This window comes from Coptis chinensis, chromosome 4 (genome assembly GCF_015680905.1).
Source record: "Coptis chinensis isolate HL-2020 chromosome 4, ASM1568090v1, whole genome shotgun sequence".
NCBI classification, from domain to species: domain Eukaryota; kingdom Viridiplantae; phylum Streptophyta; class Magnoliopsida; order Ranunculales; family Ranunculaceae; genus Coptis; species Coptis chinensis.
Window position 1 is genome coordinate 103,724,217 of NC_141459.1, and position 22,616 is coordinate 103,746,832.

At 36.9% G+C, this 22,616-nt stretch overlaps 1 protein-coding gene and 1 long non-coding RNA gene across 3 annotated transcripts; both read right to left on the reverse strand.

Moving 5' to 3' along the window:
- Positions 1 to 5,524: 5,524 nt before the first annotated feature.
- On the reverse strand, positions 5,525 to 7,818 carry LOC147506487 (uncharacterized). The gene is made up of 5 exons (XR_015193785.1): positions 7,496 to 7,818; positions 7,047 to 7,105; positions 6,812 to 6,906; positions 6,657 to 6,708; positions 5,525 to 5,898 (listed from the first exon to the last, which is right to left on the reverse strand). It is a non-coding gene; the product is annotated as an uncharacterized LOC147506487 (long non-coding RNA).
- Positions 7,819 to 13,523: 5,705 nt separating this feature from the next.
- Positions 13,524 to 21,431, reverse strand: LOC147506488 (wall-associated receptor kinase 1-like). Of its 2 annotated transcripts, XM_086558633.1 has the most exons (3): positions 20,493 to 21,431; positions 15,223 to 15,393; positions 13,524 to 14,894 (listed from the first exon to the last, which is right to left on the reverse strand). In XM_086558633.1, exons 1-3 carry the CDS (start codon positions 21,382 to 21,384, stop codon positions 13,693 to 13,695), a joined length of 2,265 nt encoding a protein of 754 aa, XP_086414759.1. In that variant the 5' UTR covers positions 21,385 to 21,431; the 3' UTR covers positions 13,524 to 13,692. The 2 variants fall into 2 exon arrangements, with proteins under 2 accessions (XP_086414759.1, XP_086414760.1); XM_086558634.1 differs by lacking the exon at positions 15,223 to 15,393.
- Between the last annotated feature and the right edge of the window lie 1,185 nt (positions 21,432 to 22,616).

Consider the following 22,616-nt stretch of genomic DNA (forward strand, 5'->3'; position numbering starts at 1 on the left):
CCCACGACACTATTTCAAATTAGGCCTAAAAGAACCCCAACCAACCAAATGATAAAAGCTCATCCCACAAAGCAACCATTGTTGACCAAATCAACAATGATCCAGTACTCTTTTAAATTAACATTTTAAATTGCACATACCCTATAAGACTTTGGATATGCCATGCATGTCATAATTTATAACTTATGAGAAGGATTTGTAGCTGCTGGATGGGGCCCTGCGGCCCCCACACCAAGCCTTTTTGTTAGATAGATCTTAACTTGGTCAAAGTTTAATAACATGATATATTCCTATTATTTAGAACTCTTAGTTTGCTAGCTAGTTGTATTGATCTCCTCCCATATTCTAGGAGATATACTTGTAAATTTGTAACAACCTTGCTTATATATATGAAACGTGAACACTCTCAACAATTCGTGAGTGTCAAAACTCAGTCTCTTAACCTTCTTATTATTTACATGGTATAAAAAGCCTAAAACATCCTAATCTTTCTATTTTTTTTCAACAATAATGATTTCACCAACACCAATAGATACTCTCTCAACTGTTATCTCCGAGACTCACTCTGATGATCTTTTTTTCACACATCATTCTGATAACCCAACTACTATTCTTGTTTCACCGCCTTTAACTGGTGATAACTATTCTTCATGACTACGAGCTATCACTATGGCCCTTCGTGCCAAAAACAAATTAGGGTTTGTTGATGACACCATCAAACAACCTCTTCCAACATCTCCAAAGGACCTGCATCAATGGGAACGCTGCAATGATCTCATTAGCTCGTGGATCTTTAACTCTGTTTCCGCTGAAATTCGTGGTAGCATCTTGTATGCCAATACTGCAAACGATACTGGGGTTGATCTTGCTGAACGGTTTTCTCAAACCAATGCACCTAAGATCTACCAATTAAAGTAGTCCATCTCTTCTCTCAAACAAGATGATTTGTCGGTTTCGACTTATTTTACGAAATTGAAATCTTTATGGGATGAATTAAACTCATTCACTATTTCGCAGCCACATAATGTACCTGCGGCAATGGTAAGGCTATGGCTGAAATTTTTCAACAAGATCGAGCTATGGAATTCCTACAAGCTTTACATGACCGGTATGCCGCTATTCGGAGCTAAATTTTGCTTATGGAACCATTTCCTACCGCAACAAAAATGTACTCTCTTGTCCACCAAGAAGAAAAGCAGCAAGAGATATATTCGTTTCAATCTTGCAGGACTGAAGTCGCAGCTCTATATACCAGCACTAAATCTAGTGGCTATGTTCGACCTACTCACCATGTACCTTGGGCTATCAATTCCAATAGTCAGCCGCGTTTTCATTGTGATCATTGTGGTCGTGATAATCATACCATTGATCGATGTTTACAAACTTCATGGATATCCTCCAAAGAAGTCAGATACTTCAGGTAGCAAACCGAACAATGGAGGACCTACACCATCTTCGCATATCACTCAAGAGTAATACCATAAGCTTCTTGTTATGATGGCAACAGGTAACATCCATTCAAGTGCTAACCTTGCAGGTATGGCTCTTTCTATTCTCCCAAATTCCATTTGGATTATTGACACTAGTGCCACCAATCACATTTGTTCTTCTTTGACATTATTTGCATCTTACAAATCATGTCCTAAGCCCTCCTTTGTTCAACTCCCTGATGGTTCAGATGCGCAGATTTCTCATATTGGCTCTATTCTTCTTTCACTAAATCTCACTTTACATAATGTGTTTCATATCCCATCTTTTAAATACAACTTATTATCTATCAGTCAACTCACCAAAACTGAAAATTGTGATGTCACTTTTTTTACCTAACTCTTGTTCATTTGACCTATCAACGAGGAAGATGATTGGACAGGGGAGCAACCATGATGGTCTTTATTTTTACAACGCGTCACCAGTGGCTCTAGTAGTTGTTGTGCCTCCTACTCTTGATCTTTGGCATTGGCGTTTAGGCCAAATTCCTTTTCGTTCCTTAGAACACCTAGTTAAGCAATTTCCTATAATTTCATGTTCAAATAATCATGTTTGTGATGTTTTTCCTCAAGCGAAACAAACACGTTTACCATTTTCTTCTAGTTCCATTACTACATTGCATGATTTTGAGTTAATACATTGTGATATTTGGGGTCTTTTTTCGCAACCTTCTTTAAATGGTTCTCGTTATTTTTTAACTATTGCGGATGATTATACTAGATGCACTTGGATTTATCTTATGCATGTTAAGTCTCAAACTCAAAGCTTGTTGAAATCTTTTTTTGCCATGGTCAAAACACAATTTTTATCCAAAGTACGTTCATTCTCTTCTTCATAGCCATGGCACACATTTTTTTAAAGCAATTCAAAAAGTTCAATCAGATAATGGTTAAGAATTTTTGTCTAAGGATATGCAATCTTTCTTTTCTTTAAATGGCATTATTCATCAAAGAAGTTGTGTTGGGACTCCCCAACAAAATGGTGTTGTAGAGCACAAACACCGTCATATTTTAGAAGTAGCTAGCGCTCGGGCATTACGCTTTCAAGCTCACTTACCTTTAACTTTTTGGGGTGAATGTGTTGTCACAACAGTTTACCTTATAAATAAAATGCCTACCCCTCTTCTATCGGGTAAATCCCTATATGAAATCTTACTTACATCACCACTGATTTATAGTCATTTACGTGTTTTTGGCAGCTTATATTATGCCCATAATGCTAATATTAAACACAAATTTGATCAACATGCTAAACCTGGTATTTTTGTTGGTTATCCTTATGCATGAAAAGGGTGCCGAGTTTATGATCTTGCAACTCAAACTGTATACGCTTCTCGTGATTTTATTTTTTATGAAGGCATTTTTCCTTTTAAAGATTTGTCTAAACTCTAGTCTACTTCTTCTTATGTTACACCATTTTTAGCTGATTTCATTATGAATCCATTATGAATGAACATGGCATCTTACCTTCTAGTCGTCCATCTTCTCAGGTTGATCACACTCACAGCCAATGCGCAAACTCTGACCCAATTGTTTCTTCGGCTACTCTAGGTTCCATATCTCATTCCGCCCATCCTCCACAAGTTATACCCGACACCCATGTTGTTGAATCCGTTTATTCCAATATTGATTCACTTCCTGCCACTCAATCAACTGATGCACCAGTCCTTTCCAAGCCTCAGAGAAACTGTCACCCACCTCCAAAGCCCCTAATTGAAGGCTATGTTTGGCCTAAAGCTTCTACTGTTACTCATGGATGTTCCACTTCTACATCACCTTCTGCGTTGTCAGGTACACCCTACCCTCTCCATCATTATCTTACATATTCTAATTTCTCTCCAGCACATAAATGTTTTCTTTCTACCATTACTTCTACAGAGGTGCCTCGGACATTTTCTGAGGTGGTACAAGTGCCCCATTGGCGGGAAGCTATGGAGAAAGAAATTATGGCACTTGAACAGAACCATACATGGAGTCTTGTATCTCTTCCTTCTCACAAGAAACCTATTAAGTGCAAATGGGTGTTCACAATCAAGTACAAATCTGATGGCACTATCGAACGCTACAAAGCACGCTTAGTTGCTAAAGGTTTTACCCAATTCAAGTTGAAGGTCTAGACTACCACGACACTTTTGCTCCGGTCGCCAAGCTTGTGACTGTTCGTACTCTTATTTCTCTTGCTGCTATCAAAGGGTGGTCTCTCCACCAAATGGATGTTAATAATGCTTTTTTACAAGGTGATTCAAATGAAGAGATTTAAATGACTCTTCCTTCAGGATTTGCTCGACAGGGGGAGAGGCGAGTCTGTCATCTTCATAAGTCTATTTATAGTTTAAAACAAGCCTCGCGTCAGTGGTTTGCTAAACTTTCTTCTGTTCTTTTGAGTGCTGGCTTCTCTCAGTCTAAAGCAGATTACTATTTATTCATTCTAAGGGAAGGTACTTCTATGACATTTGTCTTGATATATGTCGATGATATTATTGTTTCAGGCAACAATGATATGGCTATTATGCGTGTCAAGAAATTTTTAGCATCCAAAGTTTCTATCAAAGACCTTGGCAAGCTTAAATACTTCTTGGGGATTGAAGTGGCTCGCTCTAAAAGAGACATTTTTTTTATCACAACAGAAATATGTTCTTGATAGTCTACATGATACTGGTCTTATTGGTGGTCGTATCTCTCCCTTTCCCATGGAGCAACATCTTCGTTTATCTCCTGTTGATGGTACTTTGTTAACAGACACTACCTCTTATCGGCGTTTGGTGGGTCGCCTTGTCTATCTCACAGTGACAAGACCAGATATTAACTATGTAGTTCATGTCTTAAGCCAATTTATGCATTCTCTACGAAGTGCTCACTTAGATGTTGCTCATCGTTTGGTTCGTTATTTGAAGGGTTCCATTGGCAAAGGCATTTTTTTCTCATCTTCTAGCACATTGGATATGAGTGTTTTTTGTGATTTTGACTGGGCTGGTTGTCCTCAAATGCGCCGCTCGACGACTGGTTACTGTATTTTCTTGGGATCTAATTTGATCTCTTGGAAAACAAAGAAACAAAACACTATTTCAAGGTCTTCTGCTGAAGCTGAATATAAGGCCATGGCTACTTTAGCTTCTGAATTACAATGGATGCGTTTTTTATTTCAAGATTTTGGTATTCTGAGTAATACTCCCTATCTCTTCTATTATGACAATCAAGCTACTTTACATATTGCTAATAATCCAGTTTTTCATGAACAGACTAAGCATATAGAGATTGATTGTCATTTTTTTGTGAGAAGATCATGTCCAAGCTTCTTCTTCCACAATTTGTTTCTTCATCTTCTCAATTGGCTGATGTCTTCACTAAACCATTGGGAAAAGATGTTTTTCAAAATTTGATTTCCGAGCTGGGCGTTCTTCACATCCACGCTCCACCTTGAGGGGGAGTAATAACGAGATAGATTCCTATTATTCATAACTCTTAGTTTGCTAGCTAGTTGTATTGATCTCCTCCCATATTCTAGGAGATATACTTGTAAATCTGTAACAACCTTGCTTATATATATATATGAAACGTGAACACTCTCAACAATTGGTGAGAGTCAAAACTCAGTCTCTTAGCCTTCTTATTACTAGCAAATTTGCACACGCGTTGCGCTTGTAACATGGCCATTTGAGAGTAAAGATTGTGAAATGTATGACCCTTCATACCAACGTACTTGGCAAAATTGTAGTAGATAGTACCAACAGGTTTCCTGGAAAGTAAAAAAGATTTACACAGGTGCTTAGTAGAAGTTACCATATTTGCAATTTAGCCATTTGGATATTGTGTCTTCTTCTAGCTTAGGACGTTGTTAAAGCCTCAACTACTTTCTTTCTCAATATTATAGCATGGCATGGACTGTAAAGCCCAATTGAGGTAAAGTAGTTTAATACTCTGCATTACCTAACATTCTACCCATATTTAGATTATGGCTAGATGGGGCGTTGGTAATTAGTGTCCAATGTGTTGCAGACTCATCCTAAATTAATTTACAAACTAATTGTTCAAACTAATTTCGAAAAGGATAAATTAAATAAGAGCGTTAAACAAATGGAACAACATTTGCACTAATAGTCATGATTTCAATTTTGAAGGATTTAGGATACAGTCCAAATCCAAAGCCACACCAAAGAGAATACATGGGCCTTCTAATAGAAGTCGGAACACATGCACATAAAATCTGACAACAATGGTAGCTTAAGACTTTCATTTTTTTTAGGAAGGAGACAATTGTTCCATACTGCCATGTTGAACATGGATAATGGATCCCACTAATCATCATTGCCAAACAAATATAAAAAAAATGCTATTGGTTTTCTCTTGTTACCACTATCGCCATTCTTCACTAACCATATGTTTCTTCTATGAAATGTGTTGGCATGATCATCTATAACAACAAAAAACAATAACATATGTTAATTTCAAGAAAACCCAATAAAAGTATCTACAACAATAACATAAACAAAATAATGCAAAACAATATGTAACCGACAGAGGAACACCAATCAAAATGTTGAGTTGGACCATTGCAGCCTACATTCACTTTCATTACTCTTCAACCATTCGGGAGGATGAATTTGTTCCATTACCAAGTATGAAGCATTATAAGAAAGTAACAACAAACCAATACCTTTACACTCACCAACTTTTCTAAACAAAAACTTAATTTCCAACTACACTCTACACAATTATTCGTTTCTAACCTAAGCATTGCACTATTAATGGCTTACTATAAATATGACTTCTTTGCCAAATAAAACCCTCACTTTCTTTGCTAATCACTACATAAGAACTCGTAAATACTTAATATACAGTTATAATCTACCAATCTCATGGACTATAAGTTAGGTCCTTCATGTACCAACTGTATCAAGTATAACCAAACTTTAACACTTGGGATTGTAAGAAAAGTTGAGTTTATAGTGGTAAAACTAATAACAAGACGTGGTATTTTCACTAAAGGACTAAAATATGGGGAAAGAGGGATTTCTCCCTTCCTTCATCTTCTATATGTATGCCAAATTCTCCATTCCTAACTCCCCAGGACTCCAAAGTCGTGCATATTTTTGCAACCCCTTTCAATTGTTAGACGAAAAAAATATTACCATCAAGTAAGAAACATATCAATTTGGAAGTGGAACTTACGCGAACTACTCAAAGAATGAATGTGCCCGGAATCTCAAGCAAAATGGCTATCCTGCACATATATAGAAAACCCCTTCAGCTTTTGCAAGCCATAAACCATAACAAACTCAATTAGCCAAATAACCATAACAAACTCAATTAGCAAAATCACAAACCGCCATTGCTCGTGTTGTGATCGAACATGTCTATGCACTAGTCGCTCTACCCTCTTGCTTAGTATTTGTACAAGTTTTTTCAAAGAGCAAAAGTCCTGGCATGGAAACAAAAAAAAAACTTTAGAATTGCAAAATAGCTCGAATTGACAACTTGCTAAACACGTTAAAACTTTAAAAGTCCTAGAATAAGATAAAAATCCAATCAATTTTATGCCGCATTCAAGAGACTACTAACCTTTCATCACAAATTAGGGGAGTTATAGATAGTCTTGTTCATGGCGTTAACACTCTTCACTGAAATACATACACACACAAATGTTACAAAGAGTTTTTAAAACTAAATCGAAACCCAAAAACTCTTCAAATGAAAAGAAAAGAATGAGAATAGTAGTTGCATTGTTAATAAGAAATAATAAAAGGAATCAATGGAAAATGCATGCTATTTTCTTTAATTTTTACCTATACCCAAAAAATAATAAAAAAATGATGCCGAATCGAACTTGAATCCACCCATTCGCCTAAACAATCATTAATTGCTAATCATGAAACAACAGTCATGAAGAAGGATATACCATTATCGATGAAAAATGTAGACCCTTAATTGAACAATAAATTTAGAACAATATGAAATTTCGCAATTTTTATTTCAAAGTAAATGATTCAAAATCTAGATATGAAACTTACAATAAAGGGGTAGATATAAGAGAAATTGGAACAAACATCGTAGAGATCTCAAATATTGATTAAGAGAGTGTGAGAGAAAAAGCGCGCACTGTTTCAAGTGAATTTTAAGTTTTCTTTGTTTGTCTTTTGGGAATGCGCCCTGCGGAAAAGGTATTTTGTCTTTCCAGAGCCTTGCATTTTCGGGGCATATAATTTTTTATCCAAACTTGTTAAACCAAAAAACGGTTATTTTGGGGAGTTCGCTTTCTTATTAGAATAGATTTAGAAAGTTCTCGCTATTTTTGAGATTCATTCTTCCATCAAGGTCTCTCTGTCTCTCTCAACCAAAGAAATTTGGAAGTTGACAATCAGCATAGCTGAGGATGAAGTACAAGTAATAGTTGCAAAAGTATGAAATACAAGCAATAGTGTCATTGCAGGGCGTAAATTGATTATTGATATACTGTTGTGAATAAACAACTGCGGAAACAACGTTATCCACTACAAATAGATCAACCCTACACAAGATTTGATCTTTCTCTCTAAACAAGACTTCAACACCCTCCAAGTAATATCCCAACACTTCTCAATGTCAATTAAACAAGCATATAAAGTAAAACAATTAATGTAAAAGAGAACACACCACAAGACAAGAATATATCGTGGTTCAGCAATTTGCCTACGTCCACACTGGCGAGTTCCAAGCTTTACTAGATGTCCAGAGTATCAGAGTACAAGAGCTCTCAATTCACTCACAAAGAATGAACACTCAACTCACAAAGAATGTCTCTCTTACAATCTCTCTCTTTCTTGGTTTTGGTTAGGTTAAATTTTTACGGAAAAAACTTATATTTATACTATTTCCGAAAACTTCCAAAAATAAGCGTCTTTGTCGAATATTAGCCGGGCCGCGCTTTGGCCAGGCAAAAGTCGAGCGCGTGCGCACCTAACAACCTGGAAGTCGCCAAAGAGAGGAGCGCGTGCGCGCCCTTGTCCAGGCATACTAAGAGCGCTAACACCAAAGAGAGAAAAATGTCTTCTCCACCTCAGTGAGGTTTTAACACATAAAACCGAGCCGAACACATCCAACAAGAAGTACTAGTCCTGGAACTCGCTATCAACTACCCCGAAGGGCCATGCCCACAAAGGGCTCTTTCAAACATGTAGGATTTGGAGCAAGTCCAAACAGTGTTGGAACTTAACTTTGGTGACAACCTTCATCAGCATGCCAGCAGGATTGTCATGGGTGTCCACTTTCTCAAGTGCTACATCACCATCCTCAACGACATCCCGTACCAAGTGATAATGGACATCAATATGCTTGGTCCGAGCATGATGAACCTGGTTCTTCGCCAAATGAATAGCACTTTGACTATCACAATACAAAGCAACACTGTTCTGCTCAATACCCATATCATCCAGAAGACCTCGAAGCCATAGTTCCTCTTTCACTGCCATATACTCTGTCTCAATAGTAGATAGAGCAACTGTAGCCTGTAGCATAGACCTCCAACTAACCGGTGCACCATGCATCATAAACACATAACCAGTAGTCGATCGTCGTCTATCTAGATCACCTGCATAATCTGAATCCACATAACCACTAACATAACAAATGCCTCCATCATAAGCTAATCCCATATCCAAGGTACCCTTCAAGTACCTCAATACCCATTTCAATGCTTCCCAATGCTGCTTCCCAGGATTTGCCATATACCTGCTTACAACACTAACTTTATGAAATGTCTCATGTGTGCACACCACCATAGCATACATCAAACCGCCCATCTTCAGCAAGATAGCATAAGGAACATGAGCCATATGCTTTTGTTTCTCCAATCAACTAGGGAGAGAACTTAGTGAAAGCCTAAAAATACCCCCACCAAAGGAGTAGAAACCGACTTTGCATTCTCCATACCAAAACGAAATTACTTTTCTCAAGGTATTTCTTCCGAGATACAACTATCCGCCGTTCCTTCCTATCTCGTCAATCTCCATGCCCAATATCTTCTTGGCTCCACCTAAGTCTTTCATCTCAAACTCAGAGCTAAGTTGAGATTTCAACTTGTCTATCTCCACCATGCTTTTGGAAAAAATAAGCATGTCATCCACATAAAGCAAGAGATAGATGATGTCATTACCACGAAACCTACGAAAGTAAACACAACAGTCATACTTACTTCGGGTGTACTCATGTTGCATCATGAACGTGTCAAAGTGCTTATACCATTGCCTTGGCAATTGCTTTAAACTATACAGTGACCGATTCAACTTGCACACATGATCTTCTTTCTTAGCAACAACAAAATCCTCAAGTTGTCTCATATAGATCTCTTCCTCCAAGTCCCTATGCAAGAAAGCAGTTTTAACATCAAGTTGCTCTAACTCCAAGTCGAAGTGAGCAACTAAACTCAATAACACACGAATGGAAGTATGTTTGACCACCTGGGAAAATACCTCATTGTAGTCGACTCCTTCCTTCTGTGAGAAATCATTTGCTACCACTCTTGCCTTGTACCCAGTACTGTCAGAATCAGGAAGGACCTCTTTCTTTCTGAACACCCATTTACTGTCGATAGTCCTTTTGCCCTTTAGCAATAAAACTAGGTCCCATGTGTGATTTTTATCAAGAGATTCCATCTCTTCTTGCATAGCTACCAACCATTCTCTGTAATGAGCATCTCTAATAGCTTCCTTAAAACTATATGGCTCATTATATTCAATATTCAATGCATATGCCACTAAATCCACCTGACCATAGTGTTTCACCGGCTTGTCGTGCTCATACTTGTGCACTTCTTTAACTTGTCTCTTTGGCCTAGGGTCAGCCACTACAAGTTGTGGATGCTCATGCTCTTCTTCCTGTTGTTGCGTGGTTCCATGATCTCGTACCTCGTCATGAACCAATCAGTCATCTGCTGCATCAAACAACTCAAGCTCAGTAGCTTGAACTTCTATAGACTCACCATTCTCCCCAGCTTTTTCCAGCTTACTAAAAGATAATACGAAAGTCTCATCAAAGGTAACATCTCTGCTGACCAAGTCTTCTAAACACCACAATATGTATCCCTTTATCCCATTTGCGAAGCCTAAGAATATGGCCTTCTTAGCTCTAGTATCTAGCTTGTTTTCCCTCACATGGTAGTAAACAGTCGATCCAAACACTTGCAAAATACATACTATAATCAGCTGGGTTAGCTGACCACATCTCATAAGGCGTCTTGCAATCTATAGCTGGAACTAGTGACCTATTGTATAGGTAACACGCCATAGACACTGCATCTACCCAATACTCTTTGCCTGGGGACCGCATTAGACAACAAACATCTCGCTTATTTCAAACAAGGTTCTATTCATCCTCTCTCGCCATTCCATTTCACAGGCGCCCTCCCCGATGCCTAGTGTCGGCAATTTCGCATTGACACAAAACTCTTTGAAAAGGCCCATAGGTATACTCAGTACAATTGTTAGACCGTAGCGTCTTCACCTTCCTATCTGTGTGATTCTCAACCCTTGCCTTCCACTTCTTAAATATCTCAAACACTTTATCTTTCATTTTCATCATATACACCCACACATAGCGAGTATGATCATCAATGAATGAGACATAATAACGGTTACCTCCTTTTGAAGCCACTCAAGAGGGTCCCCACACATCCGTATGCGCATAATCAAGGATGCCTGCCATTTTGTGCTTGTTAGAATTGAACTTGACTTGACACTGCTTCCCATAGACACAGTGTTCACAGAATCCCATGCTTGGCTTATTCAAGTCCTTCAAGAACCCTCGCTTGCACAATTCAGCCAAACCCTTTTCACTCATATGCCATAAACGCATATGCCACATCTTAGTGCACTCTGAATCATCACTACATGCAACCACTGCTACATCGCCTATCACCGTACTACCTATCAAAGTATACAAGGTTCCATATTTTTCACCCTTCATAACAACTAAAGATCCATTAATAATCTTTAGGACTCCACCTTCCCCCACAAACTTGTGGCCTTTAGAATACAAAGTACCAAGAGAAATAAGGTTTTTCTTTAGCTAAGGAACATGCCTCACATCGGTTAAAGTCCTCACTACACCATCATGCATCTTGACTCGTATAGTTCCAATTCCTACCGTCTTACAAGCAACGTTATTACCCATCAAAACAGAACCACCATTAATGCTCTCATAAGAAGTAAACCACTTTCTATTTGGGCACATATGGTAGGAACATCCGGAATCAAGAATCCACCTTTCGGCCATATAGTCTTGTGTGGACACACAGAGACTCACATCGTCCTCTTCAGAGCCTGAAGCAAAATTTGCCTCAATTTTAGCCTTACCTTTCTTCTTACCATTGTACTTGTTATCTTTCTTCGGGTAAAAACAATTACTTGTGTAATGTCCCTTTTCATCGCAATTATAGCACTTCACATGTGTCAAAGGCTTCTTTGACTTGGACCTAGACTTCTCATTGCTTGTAGAAGTCTTTTCATACGACCTTCCTCTTGCCACTAGCCCCTGACCTGCATCAATGTTATTCTCAACTCGTGTCTTCTTCATCAAATCATAAGAAAGAAGCACACTTTGAACTTCATCAAGATCAACATCTTCTCTGTTCATAAATGTAGTCATTAGATGCTCATAGCTTTCAGGCAAAGAGAATATTAAACACGTCGCTTGATCCTCATCATCCATCTGCATACCAACATTCAAATAATCTGCTAGGCGTCGATGGAACTCACTAACGTGCTCTTGCATCGTTAAACCATCCACCATCATGTAATGATAAAGATGCTTCTTAAGGTATATTTTGTTCGTCATGCTCTTAGTCATATACATAGATTCTAGCTTGAGCCAAATATCGTCAGCGGTATTTTCTCCCATCACACTATACATGACCTCATTAGCAAGACACAACCGGATTGATGAGCAAGCCTGTAGATCGAACTCTTCCCAATTATCATCACTGATAGTCGCCGCCTTTGATGTAATCCCCTTTAAAGCCTTGTGCAAACCTCATTGGATGAGGATGTCCCTTACTTGGACTCTCCAAATCCCAAAGTTATTCTTCCCATTAAACTTCTCTACTTTAAACTTAGGATTTGACATCTTAGGAGCCATTTTTCAAGTCATACACAATAACCCAAAAAAACAATTTCACTTCGGAATTTTATCGAACACCTTGTCTACACAAACTTTGAGCACTATGGTTTTTTACCAAAACTCAAAATCCTAGGTCGTATACTTCGCTCTGATACCAATTGTTGTGAATAAACAACTGCGAAAACAACGTTATCCACTACAAATAGATCAATCCTACACAAGGTTTGATCTTTCTCTCTAGACAAGACTTCAACACCCTCCAAGTAATATCCCAACACTTCTCAATGTCAACTAAACAAACATATAAAGTAAAACAATTAATGTAAAAGAGAAAACACCACAAGACAAAGATATATCGTGGTTCGGCAATTTTCCTACGTCCACACTGGCGAGTTCCAAGCTTTACTAGATGTCCAGAGTATCAGATTACAAGAGCTCTCAATTCACTTACAAAGAATGAACACTCAACTCACAAAAAATTGCTCTCTTACAATCTCTCTCTTTCTTGGTTTTGGTTAAGTTAAGTTTTTACAGAAAAAACTTATATTTATATCTTGTTTCAAAACTTCCAAAACAAATAAGTCGTCTTGAAAATACGGTGGGCATGTGCACGCTTTGGCCGACAAAGTCGAGCGATGCTTGCGCTTAACAACCCGAAGTTGCCAAAGAGAAGAGCGTCGCGGCGCCGCCTTTGTCCAGCATACCGAGGCTGCGCGTGCCTAACACCAAATATAAAAAAACGTCTTTTTTCTCTACATATACAAACATAAATTCATGGAAGGCTTCTACTATCATATTATTATGGTTCGTGGCTTTGTGTATGGCAGCAGGGCCTCAAGTAGCAAATGCAGTATTACCCAAGGATCAAACAACTTTAGGTTAATAGTGCACTTAACACCATGTCGATAAAGACAAAATCTGAATGAATTTTAAGTAACATAATCATAGTTTTTTTGAAATTCCCAGAATAATCTTTATTCACAAGGAAAAAGGATCTCACATATTGATTCAATAACTGTGCCATTACAAAAATGTTTAAATACTTACAACTGCACATTATTAAATAAACACATTGCAGTGATGAGCTTGAATCAACAAATGAATGCACATTAAAACATCACCGAGGACCATCCAACATTGACATCGTCATTTCTTTCTCTATACTATAAACAAAAGCACTATCACTGTAAGACTCCAACGGAATATCATACAGGTCCCCTTCTTGAGATGCAAAGCCTATAATGTTTTCATTGCTTTGTCGCGCCCCCGAGTGTTTCTCAAAACCTCTTAACTTTTCTAGCTCTGCTGCCACTTCCTTCATTGAGGGCCTTTCTTCACCCTTCAGATTCAAGCATCTCTTGGCAAGTTCAGCTACTGCATGAACATGCTCTGTTTTACCTTCATTAACTATTCCAACTTCAAGAATTTGAAATAAATGGTTTTCTTTCATTGACGCAGTGAAATAAGTAGCTAAGTTTCTTTGTTCTTGCGGTCTTTCGAATGAAAGGGGCTTCTCTCCTGTTAAGAGTTCCGCAAGAACTACACCAAAACTGTAAACATCACTTTTTTCCGTCAGCTGACTTGTATGAAAATACTCGGGGTCCAGATATCCCATTGTCCCCTGGACTAATGTGCTTATTTGAGTTTGATCCAAAGGATTTAACCTCGAAGCTCCAAAATCAGCGACTTTTGATGTGTAACTGTTATCCAATAATATGTTTGTAGACTTCACATCTCTGTGTATGACAGGTATTGAAGTTGCAGAGTGCAGATATGCAAGTGCGCCTGCAGTTTCGGCTGCAACCCTTAAACGGACTTCCCACGAAATGGAGGTTCGGGTACTAATATTTTCATGTATATGATGGAAGAGGGTCCCATTAGGCACAAACTCATAAACTAATAACGGAACTTCAGTTTCTAAACAACATCCCAAAAGCTTCACAACATTTCTATGGTTAATCTGGGTAAGAATAACTACCTCATTGATAAACTGCCCAAGTTGGCTCTCATCAATTATCTTGGACTTTTTTATGGCCACTATTCTTTGATCAGGTAAAGTACCTTTATAAACTGTGCCAGAGCCTCCTTGCCCAAGGATTCTCTGTTCACTGTAGTTGTTCGTTGCCAATTTTAAATCTTCTGCTGTAAAGATCTTCCTTGATTCTACACCACCTTCATGTGAAAAAAGCTGTTGTTGTAAAAGTAAACCACCATTCTTCTGAAAGAACTTTTCTCTGAGTTTGAAGTTCTTTCTTTTATTTACGGTTAGGTGTAACCAAGAGCCACCGACAAGTACAAACAAGAACCCAAATCCAATGCCTGATTTCATAATCAAATTTGTGAGTCTATAAGAGTAAAAAACAACGAGTTTTAGCTAGAAGGATAGAGTTTGGCAATTAGGAGTGGTTTGTGTTTTAAAAGAAAACAACAGAGATTTCTGGGTTTTATTCAAACAAAGTGGTAAGTATATGTCAATTCTCTAAATGAGCTAACTGTTGCAACAATTAACGTGGTCTACGAACAGGAAAGTGCAATGAAGTTCGAATTGATCCCAAAAGAGTGATACCAAGAAAGTTTGTTGCTAAAGATAAAGTGACTCTTTGTATGGAAGTACACGCCAACAGACTAACAGATAGAAGATGATTACCTAGCATAACTGGTAGTACTGGAAATATCTTATTTTTCTTAGTGCAACCATTCCCATTTTTCCTCCCATCTCCGTTAAAGTCTTTTGGGCAAGAGCACTGGTAACCTCCTATTGTATTGGTGCACGTGTGGTTACAGGGGGGGTTGTTCAGATCTTCGCACTCATTCACATCTACACAACCACAATTATAAACACATAAGTTAGCAGTTTTTGGCTTTCAGCATGTATTATTGCCCTGTATCTAATCTTGAAAGCTTAGAACTTAACCACGCACTATAAAATATCCTGATTCACATCCAAACATAGCCATAATAAACACAGAGAAGAATCAGTTTGGAAGAGTATTAAATCGACAACATAGAAGGTCATGAGATACCCAAAATATATGGACTTAACGTAACATTAAACACAAAGACTTGGTGCGCCAAAGGCCAAAGTACTTAGATGTCTCAACAAATGCCTGAGGTAACATGAACTCCAAGAATATATGGAGCATTGAAAGTAGATAATATATAAAATATTGAAACTTTTGAAGAATACATTTAAGCTTAAATTAATATGTTATATACTAAACAAGAAAGAAATCTGCATTACAGACTCCATCTGATCACAGTAAAAGCAAAAAAAAAAAGTTTCCCCGATAGAATCTCTTTAAAAGAGCAAAAGTGGCTAGGATATTGTGCATTTGTCCGCTGTGCGTTATATTAGAATCATGTTTACCAAAACTAAGTTATATTAGAATTCTGTCTTTCTTTATGTTTTAGGTAGAGATTAGGTAAGCTGGGTTGGGCAGAAATCTACTAGTTTTATTTGGCCTATCTTCAGGAAATAAGATTTTATTGATGTCTAACTCTTTCGTACACCAGACCTTGTCTATGTATAGTAACTAAATGAGGACCGATTCCATCTAACACGTCTTGTACAGCAATTACAATGCACCTCTTCAAGATGATTTGAACATTTGTCTCAAATCATCTTGAAGAGTATGAAATTCATTATACCAAATGTTATCTATTTATTTGATCTGTTGAGATTTATATTTTCATATAGAGCATCTTAAAGCTTCACACCCTCCTATAATGGGGATGGTTAAAGTGTTAAACCAACTCCAAAACTGATGACTCCAATCTAACGCCATATCTTCACCGTCAGATCCCGTCTACTCCAACGAATACTATATAATCTATATACCCGTCACATAACAAAGGTCAATTTGGGTATATAATAAAAATTTATTAACAAGGACACAAATAGTGTTGTAGGAGTTGTTGTTAGGACCTGGGCACACCCGCCAGGCCTGGGCCTCCACGCCCATGGGATAACTAGTACCGATATTGTCCCCCACTTAACCACCCATTGGGCTTGGGCCACATCTTGGTCATGGGTGTGGGGTTTTATCTTAAAAGGCCTCGGTACTAGTTAGTGAGCTTCCCACTTTATCAACCCATGATGAACTCCTTTCTTGTTCAATGTGGGACTATTTCTTTTTTCGGTCCACACACTCTAACAGTTGTATAGTAGGGTTGTACATATATATGGATGTCGAAAAAACAGTGAGGGACTAAAACACTTATTTCGAAATTTAGTTATTTCTCATTTGATTCAGACCAGATTGTACTTGCAACGATCAAACTAAAAAAACCTTGCACAAATCAAAACTCAAAATCAAACACCAAGACTTCATCTATAAAGTATAATCAATTTTATGCAAAACACTTGGATTTTCTCACTTCAAAGTTTAGTCCAAAAATCCAGCATTCCCCTAAGATAAGGTGAGGCCATATCACATAAAAAATTTCCAATTTCTTAGGGAACTTCATCACTTTGAAAATTGAAATTTTGATTCAAAGAGAAGCAAAATAAATTTATAAAATTCATGCATATACTGAATTTCGAAAGAGAGAGAGCAGGATGAGAGAGAAGCCGTTCCGAGACTGGAGAAGACAAATGAAGAGAAGAGGATGAGTCGTGGGTTTTCATTTTTGTTTTGTTAAAAGAATATTTCGTTTGACAGAAATGCCCCCACCTCTTGTTAAGCAAGAAGATGGAACAGATCTCATTGGTTGGATTGTGTAAGATCCGACGTTTTATAAATGGCGTTAGATTGGAGTTGCTAGTTTTGGAGTTCGTTTAACTAATAGATTGTGTACTAAACTACTAATAGATTTAGATACTACATAAGTAAATCATCCTATGGAGTATGCCAAATTAGTATAGGTTTAATCATACTACATTTTTCTTTTTCGATAATGTATCATACTTCAAACGCATCAATTTTTTAAAGTCTTGAAATCTGTCTCTTGAGATCGATAGTTAGTATGGCTTCTTTCAGATTCTAATTGTAAATGATAATTGTAATTATATAGGAGAGACTCATCTATTTATTTTTTTTAAACAAAATAGGAGATAATTATGTTATTTAAGTGATATTAGGGAGGTTCTTTTAAATTATCAATAATAAAATAGGGCTTGTTTTAATTTCAATGTGGGAAATGAGAGTAATTATTTAATTTAAGTGACATTAGAGAGGTATTTCTAAATTATTAATAAAAAAAAGGATCTTATTCAAATTATATTAATAAAAGTAGGGCTTATTCTAAATTTAATGAGGGAGGTGTTTCTAAATTAAGTAAATAAGGAGATCTTAAATTGCCTATTCGATATTAGGAAGGATATTCCAAAAGACTCGGCTATCATACAGTGTAAATATTAGTATAGGCATAAACTGGCTTGATTTATTGTGAAATATCTCAAAATATATCGTTTTTTAAGCTAACCGGCAATCCAGCATCATTCTTTTACGATTTATGCCAGGAGGAACTCATACCGGTTAAAAATTACTAATTTTTTTTTATAAAATTGATATTTTGTCGAAAACCAAACGGTGAATTGCTTGATCAGACGTTGAATAAATAATCATTCCATTATATCCCGTTGAAAGTGTAGAGATGTTTTAATCCCATTTTGGACGTGGTCTCTACACAAAAAAGTAGTTTTGACAAAAACACAGTTATGTTTATACCCTTCGTCCTCTTTCTCCTTATTTTCTCTCATGAACCCGCTTTCTTTATCTATCATATTTTGGACGTGGTCTCCACATAAAAAGTAGTTTTGACAAAAACACAGTTACGTTTATACCCTTCGTCCTCTCTCTCCTTATTTTCTCTCACGAACCCTTTTTCTCACCGCTTTCTCTATGCGTGTTATTGTTTTAAGGCAAAGAAGATGACTGATAAGAACATCCAGACCCCTAGCCCCAGCCCTTTGATAATAAATATAGATTTGTAGTGTGGGCTAATACATTTCTAATGGTAATCTAGATGAGATTGGTTACTATGAACTTGATTTGTAGATTATTTGTCATTTAATATTTGTGTTTGGCGTGATGATAAGTATTTATGTGTTTCGATGAGCTATTCCTCCACCTATACATTATTATTCAATATAATGTCTTAATTCTTTATTATGTTGTTTCTATGTTCATTTTCAAAATAAATTTCTACAACAGTAATGAATATTAAAAAGACTAAGGAAAGGGAGCCCTCAAATAGTTAGAATGAGACGAATTTAACAGCACCACACACATAATGTCGTACAAGTGAGATACAATGTCTTACTATGATCATATTTAGTTCAATTAATTGTATCATTTTAATAACACCATATAATGTCGTACATGTGAGATACAATGTCTTACTATGATCATATTTAGTTCAGTTAAACATGTCATTTAACAGCACCATATAATGTCGTACATGTGATATACAATGTCTTAGTATGATCATATTTAGTTCGGTTAAACGTGTATTTTCAGGTTATCAAAATACGAATTATTCGAGAATTAAAACCAACTTTTGGTGGAAAAGTCATGTAGATATGAGAACATTTGATGAGTACTGAATTATTGGAAAGAGACCTGAAACAGTAGTTGTAATAGAGATGAAAACCATATTAAGCGTGTATTTTTAGGTTATCCAAATACGAATTTAACAGCACTACGTACATAATATCATACAAGTGAGCTACAATGTCTTACTATGATCATATTTAGTTCAGTTAAACGTGTATTTTCAGGTTATCCAAATACGAATGTTACAACACTACATAATGTTGTACATATGAGATACAATGTCTTCATATTATATATAAATATTGTGGAAGTGTATTAGGGGTATTTCATACTATCATCAAGTGGAAGCCACGTCCGAAAGTGGAATAATTAAATCTTCTCTGACACATCCAAATACTAATGTTACAACACTACATAATGTCGTACATATGAGATACAATGTCTTCATATATAAATATTGTGAAAGAATATTATCAGTATTTCATACTATCATCAAGTAGGGCCACGTTCAAAAATAGAATAAATCTTCTCTGACACATTTAACTGCCTATTTTTTCATACTCTTTAAGTCAAATGTCCCATTCAAGAATTTACCCAAAGCCAAAGGTAGCCCAAATATTCAATCATATAAAAATCTCGAAGGGATTTGGTAATTTCTTACTCTTATTCTCAGCCACATGATGAACAAATCTAGTGGTCCCTATTTTGCTTAGGTGGCAATCTGAGTAAGACAAAAGAATGTTGCTTGGCTTGAGGCCAGGATAACAGATTTTTTTTGCTCACAGCTCTAACTCCTACAGTACTCACTGGGTCAACACGTGTCCAACAAAAATTAAAAGCAGTAAACTAAACAAAACAAAACAAAAAAGAGTCTCTCCTCTCTTTCTCTCTCATCCCAACGTTTCTCCCTCCTCTCTCCACTGTTTATCTACCCACCAGTCCACCACAAGTCTTACTTCACAATTGTTCTTTCCCCCCAACTGCTCATTGTTTCTTCTGAAAAGTTCGGATTAAAATCAGTCTTTTTAGCCCAAGACAAAGATATTAAATATTAATTCCAATCATATACCATTTGATTTCCTTTATCATTAAAATTTAACAATCCTAAGAGCGCAAAATCACCTAATTAACTTGATTCTGAAAACTGGTGGTAATAAACTTGCTGAAAAGATGTCGTTGTCGTTGTAGAAATAGCATTGTTGGGTCCTCGTCATTTCTTGTAGATTTAACTCTTCTATATCGAAAAATCAAAGTTACAACTTACAACACCCATCTCTATCAAACCTAACCTTGGAAGACCAAGGTACAACATTTTGAATACGCATATACTCTAAATTCATCACCGTAGAAGGTTAAATTATTGTGAAATCTAGCTAGTTCTAAAAAGTAATGTTTGACATTTGTTATATTATTCACATACCTTGACAGCCTTGTTCGAGATAAGGGTTTCCGTCATTACCGTTGTTGCAGCTGCAAATATATCCAGTACCATCAACAGAATCATTGCAGTGGCTGTTGTCTTTGCAAGCAAAAGTTGTGGGGTCCTTTTTAGCGTCAGTGCATGTTCGATTTCCTACAGCATAATTAAGTACTATGGGAACATCCACAAGGGAAGAAATGTTCGAAAAATCTGATTTCTTGAATTTGTACGCTTCTTGCTCTGCCAAGAAGGTAAAGCTACAAGGATCAAACGACCAGACTTGAGTGTGATTTTTCAAGGATGTTGTGGCTGCTGTGAACTTGTTTAATCCCTTAGGAATGGTTGTCTCGCAACATCCAATGCCAGAACATACCCCTTCCGTTACATCCTCTGTTCTTCTACAAAGTGATATACACCCACCCGAGTAGTTAAAATCTGCACTCCCTCCATGTCCCATCGTGCCGTCAACTAACCCCAACGTGTCGCATCCGATGACAATGATCTTGTTTTTGATAGAGGAAAAGGTGTATGGTGTATTGAGCAAAGTAAGAGAAGAAGTCGCTGGTGGTCTGGCAACATCCAAAGCACCAGATTGAAGATAACAACGACTAGCTATGAACGGAGACTTAACACGAATTTCAGTTTGTGAGAATTGCACTACCTCAAGATTACTATAAAAAGGTCTGGGCGGATTGAATGTGGTATTGCACGTTATGTTGGCCCATTTAGCTATAGAACACTTTTCTCCTATGCCGAATGGGTAGGGAATGGTTATGTTCCCACAGGTAGGTTGGCATCCAGGCTTCGATTCACTCCTATCAAGTGCCGTAGCACAGGTGAACATGAGCAAGAAGAGGAAGGAGAGGAAGAAACCTGTAGGCATGGTTTTCATTTAAGCAATGGTTCCTATTGTTGTTGCTACTACTCTAGCCTGGGTTCTTAAAGAGTACCAATAAAGCGTACTGGACTGAGATACAATTCGTCCTCTAGGTTAGGAGTGTAAAAAAAAAACCGTTTATCCAAAAACAGACCTGTCTTGCCCCGCTGCCGTTTTTACACGGACGCAACTAGTTGACCCGCGCTGTTTCAAAACTCTAACTCTAATATTTTTGTATATATATATATTAACATTTGTAGAAATTTAAGAGATATGAATACAAATTTATGAGTTCAACATCAATTTCAAATGTTCAAGTTTGAACATTAGGCAAATATTAAGAGTTCAGATTCAACTTTCGAATTTTAGAGAAGATATTTTAGAGAAGATGAGTCATTCATCTTTGTATTAATTTCGAATTATTTTACTTTATATTTTATTGTTTTGTATTATAGATCATACTATCTTCATTTTATCATGTTATGGAAGATAATCAATTTACAAATAGTAAATCACAATAAAAAAGTTTCAAATTTTCAGATATGATTTTCGGTTCAAGTTCTAGTTTTTCACTTTTGTTTATTTTCCATTGATTGTTTCCATTTTTTTTTCTCTATATTGTCAATTGGAAAAATACTAGTTGCTGTTATGAAATCCGTGGGCTTATATGGATGCCCACCATTAATCTGTGTTTATCCTGATAACTCTCTATCTGGTGTTTATCCTGATAACTCTCTATTTAGGTTTTATCCTGATAATCCTTTATCTTGGAAAGGAAGTTATCTAGTTGTATATAAAGGTAACCTCCTCCCATTTAGACTCACCTCAATAAATAAGAATTCTCTCTATCTCATTATCTCAATAATTTAATACATGTTAAGTTAGTGTGGTGTTTTCTCCAAGTCGGTTTAATTCTAACAGTTGCAAAATTATAAAGTTTGTTTTTTTTTTGGTGTGAAATTGGATTAAAATGGTAGTTTCCACCCGACCCGAATGACTTGCCCCTTAAGTTGACCCAACAGGTCGAATGACAACCCATCCCGCCCTTTGAGAACCAATAGATTTGTATCCCCTAGACCCGCTCCAATCTGACCCATCACTGTTTGACCTGTGGTTGACCCGATCCGCCCTTTATTGGGCCCATATTACTCTAGGTACACGATTAAAATTAAACAAAAAAAGTATGCATTTATTTCTTTGTTAGAAACAGGGGCAGCTCTGACCCATAGTAAATATAGGCAATGGCC